The sequence below is a fragment of the Sinocyclocheilus rhinocerous genome, unplaced genomic scaffold, assembly GCF_001515625.1.
Source record: "Sinocyclocheilus rhinocerous isolate Xijiao unplaced genomic scaffold, SAMN03320098_v1.1 scaffold730, whole genome shotgun sequence".
Lineage (NCBI taxonomy): Eukaryota > Metazoa > Chordata > Actinopteri > Cypriniformes > Cyprinidae > Sinocyclocheilus > Sinocyclocheilus rhinocerous.
In genome coordinates, this window is record NW_015670605.1 from 1,225,866 (window position 1) to 1,233,414 (window position 7,549).

General features: G+C 34.4%; 1 protein-coding gene across 2 annotated transcripts in view; it reads right to left on the reverse strand.

Moving 5' to 3' along the window:
* Window positions 1–709: 709 nt before the first annotated feature.
* chp1 (calcineurin-like EF-hand protein 1) overlaps window positions 710–7,549 on the reverse strand; it is a 21,357-nt gene continuing 14,517 nt past the window's right edge. For both annotated transcript variants that reach the window (XM_016546232.1, XM_016546233.1), the window contains exons 4-7: window positions 6,194–6,321; window positions 5,306–5,367; window positions 3,044–3,166; window positions 710–1,963 (exon numbers count right to left, since the gene is read on the reverse strand). In XM_016546232.1, coding sequence (XP_016401718.1) covers window positions 1,910–1,963; window positions 3,044–3,166; window positions 5,306–5,367; window positions 6,194–6,321 — 367 coding nt within the window. In that variant the 3' untranslated portion in view covers window positions 710–1,909. The remainder of the gene's footprint in view (window positions 1,964–3,043; window positions 3,167–5,305; window positions 5,368–6,193; window positions 6,322–7,549) is intronic.

The window sequence follows — 7,549 nt, forward strand, 5'->3', positions numbered from 1 at the left end:
TTACAATGTGTGCATCCGGTGTGCAGAATGATGCTCTTGAAGCAACACGGCGTCAGGCTGTGACGCCATCATTCTGCACACCGGATGCGCACATTGTAAGCGCTTCGTGCTCATAGAATGTATAAAAACAGTTTGTGCTGCACTGTATTGGTTTTGTCCTATAGTATCTATCATATGTTGTTGCCTTATTAAAAATTATGCTATACATTCAAAAGAAATTTATTTTAATTTTATAGTATATACTTAAACATATATAGGAATGTTTTTAATGAATGGATTTTATAATACAAATAGCAATGTGTAAATATTTTACCATATTTAGTGCAACACTTTTATTTGTTCCCCACAAAATATTGTTTTTTCACTAAATGTTTGGATTTCTAAAATTATTGTGCACTGATTTTTCTAGAATAACTTTTGCTGCCGAATTATCCACTAACCTAGTTTATGATACATTTTTGTCATAGATTATAAATATACATAGGCCTATATTTTTTCATATTTATTGTTTATTTTATTTTTCTTTATAATGAAGTAGTCTGTATCTAGTAGATTGTGAAAGAATGATTATCAGTTCCACACACAGAGATATATAAATTCTACATTTATTTAAATGGGGGAAAAAAACTTCACTGGTATCGGTATCGGCCAATACCGAACCCTAGGTATCGGAATCGGTATCGGAGGCGAAAAAGGCGGATCGGAGCATCCCTATTTATATCCATAAAGGACACAGGCACAGAACTTCGATTTTGTTCATATATAAAGCAAAGACAAAAAGCGTTAAAATGCAACAGACTGTTGTTGCCACCCTGATCAACTTAAGTGTTCAGTCAACGGTTGAATAACTGAGAGAACAGCACAGTGATGTAGTCGGGGAGTGACTTTTGATTCCAAGTACCCTTCTTATAAATAATGATGCATGACAACTCTGAGAGCATACGTCATATAGAACAAATCACACCCAACATTAAACCACTGGTTAGTTTTGAAATTGACTGGACTGAATGAACAAGAGTTGAAAATGTGAAGCGAGTCATTTCTGCACCATTAAAGAGAATTGCTTAGATTCTTACATTTTCTGAAGGAAGTGAGTGGTGTTTGGCTGTGCAAAGGGGTTGCTAAGGGGTTCAAAGTGACTTTTTCACGTTGTTAGGGTGTTCTAGATGTTTGTTTTCCAGTCTAAATTAAAAGAGCCCATGCAGCACAAATCTCTATTATATTCTGGTCCCTCTATATCTCAAATCCATCCTTAAAATGCAAGTCTAACAGATTTTTTCGACTGTTATCATCTGCCAGGCAAAAAATTGTAAGATAGATCAGATGAAATGTGCATAACTTCAATTCACAAAAATGATGGTGTCAAACATCCTCTACTGTTTGCTTAGGGTTAGTATTTCGGGTAACGTTGTCATGTCAAATTTGGATGCTTAAACAGATCTTAGTTTACACGCTTCACCTTTAAAAATAAAAATATATAATTTTCACAGGTGATAAGGAACGTTTCTCATGGAAATTCCTTAGAAACTCATTTATTTATTATAGAAGTATCAGATTTGGCCTTTAAGATGGTGACGAAATGGGCATTACAACAAGCGTCCGTCAGTATCAATATCAATGACAGCTTCCCCATTTGGAAAGTTTTAATTAGCTGCTTTCACAGCTGGAATAAATATTTTAACATATGAGATAAATGCCACTGTGACTTTTCAGAATAGTGAAGGCACTGGACCCACCCTTCTGGTGCAACAGCAACTCAAGAGTGACAGATGATTGGAACAAACGTAACCATGACAACACAATCATGTTTATAAAGGATGAATCAGCCCACAGAGAGAAGAGTCAGGGGCGCGTCTTATCTCTATTGACACTGATGGTCTCCAGTCAGAGTTCAGAGCGCGTTTGGTTTTCAGTGAAGGAAGCGGATGCTCATCTTCTGTTCAACGTCCACTTTTTCCAATACCTGAGGTACGAAAAAGGGTTTTTGAAAATCAACAAATCACCCCAAAACTAACTTTGGAATCATTTAATCACTTTCATGTCATTCCGACCCTGTTGCTTTCCTGAGCCAAAAGACAAAAAAATTTACATTCCATCACTTGCTCACCAATGAATCGTCTGCAGTGAATGGGTGCCGTCAGAATGAGAGTCTAAACAACTGATAAAAACATCACAATCATCCACAAGTAATCCACACCACTCCAGACCATCAGTTAACGTGTTGTGAAGCCAAAAGCTGCGTGTTTGTAAGAAACAAATCCATCATGACGTTTTTAACTTCAAACCATTGCTTCCAGCTAAAAACAAGTCCTCTAACCATAATATTTCTTTCTCCAGTGAAAAAAAAAAAATCTCGTCTGAATCAGGAGAGAAATATGCACAGATCAAGCACCGTTTACAAGCGAAAACAGTCCAAAACAGTTGAGCAAATATTTGGTGGATTTTGATGTGAGAGGACAACAGGAGATGGAGGAGGAAGCGTTATTATGGATTATAGACTTATTTTGGCCAGCAGCGACTGTTTTAAGTGAAAGGGGTCATAGGATGCCCATTTTCCACAAGTCGATATGATTCTTTGGGGTCTTAAGGAAAAGTCTGTAACATAGTTTGGTTAAAATTTCTCAATGGTAGTGTAAAAAACACCTTTTTTACCCTGTCAAAAACAGCTCTTTTCAGATCAAGCCGTTTTTGTAGCATTTTCCTTTAAATGTTACTTTATGATGGATTTGTTTCTTATAAACACGCAACTTCTCACTTCACAAGCTGTTAACTGATGGACTGGAGTCGTGTGGATTACTTGTTTATGATTGTGATGCTTTTAATCAGCAGTGTGGACTCTTATTCTGACAGCACCCATTCACTGCAGAGGATCCATTGGTGAGCAAGTGATGTGATGCTACATTTCTCCAAATCTGTTCCCATGAAGAAACAAACTCATGTTTATCTTGAATGGTCTGAAGGCAAGTAAACTTTCAGCCCATTTTCATTTTTGGATGGACTATTCCCTGAAGTGGAACTCAAATACTGCTTTTCCAGGCATTACCTTGATGAACTCACTGAAGGAGATACACATGTCTCCATTAGTGTCAGCTTCCTGGATGGTTCTGTCTGCAATGCTTCCAAGTTGCTCGTCAGAAATATTCACGCCTACCATCATTCTCAGCACCTGCAAAACAAGCAAGTTTGAGTCTGTTTTATTTATTTATTTTTACATTATTATCTGGTGCTATCCAGTGGCTCAACAGAAGACTGCAATTCCCTATGCATGCACTTTTTCAAATTACTTGTTTCATGTGAAATCTAATTTGTTTTGATCTCCTGAGGTTCAAAAAGATCATCTACTGAAACAAAGTTGCAAAAAAGGTTCATACTGGATTTTATAATGCTATAATTCTCAATAATTAAAATACGATCATGACATTTCCATGCCTATTCAGTGTTGGCCCAACCAGTGATAGTAAAGTAATACAAATAGATTAGATACTATTATTTATATTACATCAGTCGCATTGCATATCCGTTAGAATTCCAATTAGGGATGCACAATATTGGATTTTTGCCGATATCCGATAATTTTCAACTCATTTTGGCCGATAGCCGATGCCGATATATAATTATTTTTTAATTTTGGTTCATTTTTAACAGAAACTTATTTGTTAGAATTAAATAAACAATAATAAAGTTATTTTATAATGACAGTACATTGAAGATTTGAAAATAACTATAAATAAACTATTAATCACTGCATTTTTTTTTCAGAAAGATAGAAAGATGCAGTGGTAGCCTTAACATTTTATTTTATGATAACATTTGTAAATGGTCTAAAGCAAAAGAGTTGTAAAAATTCTGAAAATCTTTTAGAGCTCATAATTTGTTTAAAAAAATATAACATATTACAATAAATCAGTAGGTATATATAAAATTATTTAATTTAAGTGTCATGTTTGTGATTATTTTTTTTGTTCAAGTAAGCTATAGCTTCTGACCTTTAAAGTAGGCCAACAGCACCCCCTACGGAATTAAAACGCCTTACTGAGCGGGCATTAGGACCAGGGGGAGGCTGCCATTGCACTTGCTATTACTGTTTACTCCATCATACACCAAACGTCATTCTGTATGTGCATTCTCAGTTTAAATGCAGCAATCCAAAACGAATTAGTGAATCTAATCATCACTCAGGCAAATTTTGGTTCAAGAATGAGCCACAATGTTGACCTAATCGCTAGCACACCGTGAGCACATGTGAGTTAATGTATTCCTCTCATCGGCAAGACATATCTGCATAATTTTTCATATCGGGCCGATGCCGATATTTAAATTTAAAGCCATTATCGGTCATTCCGACATTGATCCGATAATATCGTGCATCTCTAATTCCAATGTTAAAAATGAGTGGCTGAAGTTTATTTTTTTAACAATATCTCTATCTGGTTTGATTTGTGAATCTATCTTGTGAAATGTATAGAAGCTTTACAAAGAGGCTTTTTTTTTTTTTAAGATGGAACAGTTAAAAACTATATTGAGAAACACAAACCTGTTTAAGTGGAGCAAAGTGTTGTTTATTATTTTATATGCTGAGGAAAAAATTGTGTAATTCTAATGGTCTTAGAGTGGAATAAAGTCACAAAAAAAACTATGCAACAAAAAGAAATTCAACTATAAACAATAAAAAAATACATAATTAACTTGACAGGGTAAAAATAAAGGGATTTGTTAAGTTAAATAAATATGCCCCAACAGAAATCAGTAGAAGGATAAGCATTCCCACAGGCTTGTGGAAAGATTACACACTGTTAGGATAATTCAGAAGCATTTTGTAGCTACATTAACATTAGTGTTCATTGATTACATAATGGTAAACATTTGCAAAATGTCAAAAAATATTTAAAAACCTTTCATAGGTTTGTTTTCTTTGAAAATCTAGTACTACGTACAAGCATAGAGAAATCCAGGTTAAAATATAATAGTAGAAAAAAATGTTTAATCATTTCCATGTTTGAAAGTAAAGTAAAAATAACATATCCCTGAAATACCAAGCATTAATTCTATTTTACATGTTTGATAGGAAAGTAAAAATAACAGATCCCTAAAGTCCCCTGAATCTGATCTTCTGAAATCCAGCTGCAATGGGGTTTCCTAGTCTAACAGAGTGACTGACTTCTGTGAATATGAATAGCTGGTTTCAGATGGCAAGGTCAGTTGAGTCAGTGCTTCATTGTTCAGACGGTACAGAACGTTCTTTTGTCTCTCGTGTCAGAGCCGGGTGCAGAGCTTTTCTGTTGTACATTAAGCACGATTCTCTTACCTGTAGCAGCTCGTCTCTGGAGATCTTGTCGTCTCTGTCAAGGTCATATAACCGGAAAGCGACTGCAAAGAAATAAGAGAAAACCACAATATTATTAAAATTTGCAACACTTTATGCTAGATGAACTCATTGCAAGGCCTGGTAGCAGAGAACAGGTTTCTGAAGCAGAGATTAAAAGCAGCTAAAGCATGTTTTAGAACATCATTAAAAACAGTAAGTACGTTTAAGACCAGGATCAGTTCAAGCCATTTGTTTCCCTTTGGGAAATGACATTTCACCTGCTTTTAAATGCTTTGAAGTTACTATGATGGATTGTACCATTCTTAATATCTGGTTGGTCAATATTGATTAAATTTGTATTTTCTAAATGGATATTTTATTTGACCATTAAATTTCCAAAAAGGCACTAAATGAGTTTTACAATCATTCCTTGTCTTGAGACTTTTTAAACCTAACAGCAAAAATGGCATTTGAGATGGTAAGTTCAATTCATTCAAACTGATTCTGCACTCTGATTCAGTAATTTGTGTTTATCACTCAAAGCATTTAAATATATTCACAGAGGTCCCTCTCCAAGGCTGCATTCATTTTATTTAAAATGCAGTAAAAAATAATATTGTAATATTTTTACAATTTAAAATAACTGTTTTTTATTACAATACGTTTTAAAAGGTAATTTATTTCTGTGATGCAAGGCTGAATTTTCAGCATCATCACTCCAGTCTTCAGTGTCACATGATCTTTCAGAAATCATTCTATATGCTGATTTGCTGCTCAAGAAACATTTCTTATCATTATTAATATTGACAACAGTTGTGCTGCACAATATTTTTGTGGAAACAAACAAAAACTTGACATTAATATGAGAAGTGTTTGAGTTGAACTTACAGAGGAGTTTGTTGGTTCTGCTGTTGAGCGGCTCGCCCGAAGTCAGGTCTTTGTTTTTCTCATTATCCTCCACAGGACGGAAATGAGCCAGAGTTCTCATGAAGCCCCTAAAGTTCGCCTGATCCTCACTGGGATACACGAGAGACACACACACACACACACACTTTAAAACTGATGTTATGTTTACTAAGATCCACACTATTGGTTGACTGCTGTGGTTTTAATCTCTACAGGGCCAGACATTGCCCCAGACAAGCTCCCTGATGCCTAAACATGGAAACTGCTGTCCTACTTTAGACTCATGCTTTACAATGTTTTTCACAGTGGTTTCTTCATACTTTAAGCAATTTGAGCCCATGGTAACATTCAAACACGTGAACCCAAATAAACCACGAAGAAACCAAGAACTTATGGGACGCCACCCACATGCTGTGTGTTTTGACAGAGTAATAATAGAGTTTGCAGAAGTTACTGAACGTTATATCATACAGTAACATTATTACAGCCAAAAATTCACACTGATATGGAAACTACATCCTCTGAGAAATGCAGATGAATCTTATGAAAGCGGTCAAGATTTTTCTCCCAAAAGCAAAACACAGAAAAAAACAAAACAACAATATCTAATATTATTTTGCATAGAAAAATGAAAGCTATTTTTACATTTTAAAAACATAATGCATTGTGACATTTTCATCACTTCTAACCATATTTCCCCCCAATTTTCATGTAATGTCTTGAAAAAAATTACACTACTGTTCAAAAGTTTGAGGTCAGTAAGTTTTGTTTTTAAAATGAATACTTTTATTCAGCTAAGAAACATTAAATTGATCAAAATTGACAGGAAAGACATTTTTTAACGTGACCAAAAAAAAAATCTATTTCAAATAAACGCTGTTCTGTTGAACTTTCTATTCATCAAAGAATCTTGAAAAAAAAGAATCATGTTTTCAAAAAAAAAAAAAAGCAGCACAACTGTGTTCAACATTGACAAGATTTTCTTCTTGAGCAGCAAATCAGCATATTAGAATGATTTCTGAAGGATCATGTGACATTGAAGACTGGAGTAATGATGCTGAAAATTCAGCTTTGCATCACAAAAATAAAATACATTTTAGAATAGTGAACAGTTATTCTAAGTTGTAATAATATTTCACAATATTACTGTATTTATATTAAATAAATGCAGTCTTGGTAAACATAAAATACTGTAGTGTGTAAATATATACAGGTGCATCTCAATAAATTAGAATGTCGTGGAAAAGTTCATTTATTTCAGTAATTCAACTCAAATTGTGAAACTCGTGTATTAAATAAATTCAATGCACACAGCATGAAGTACTTTTAGTCTTTGGT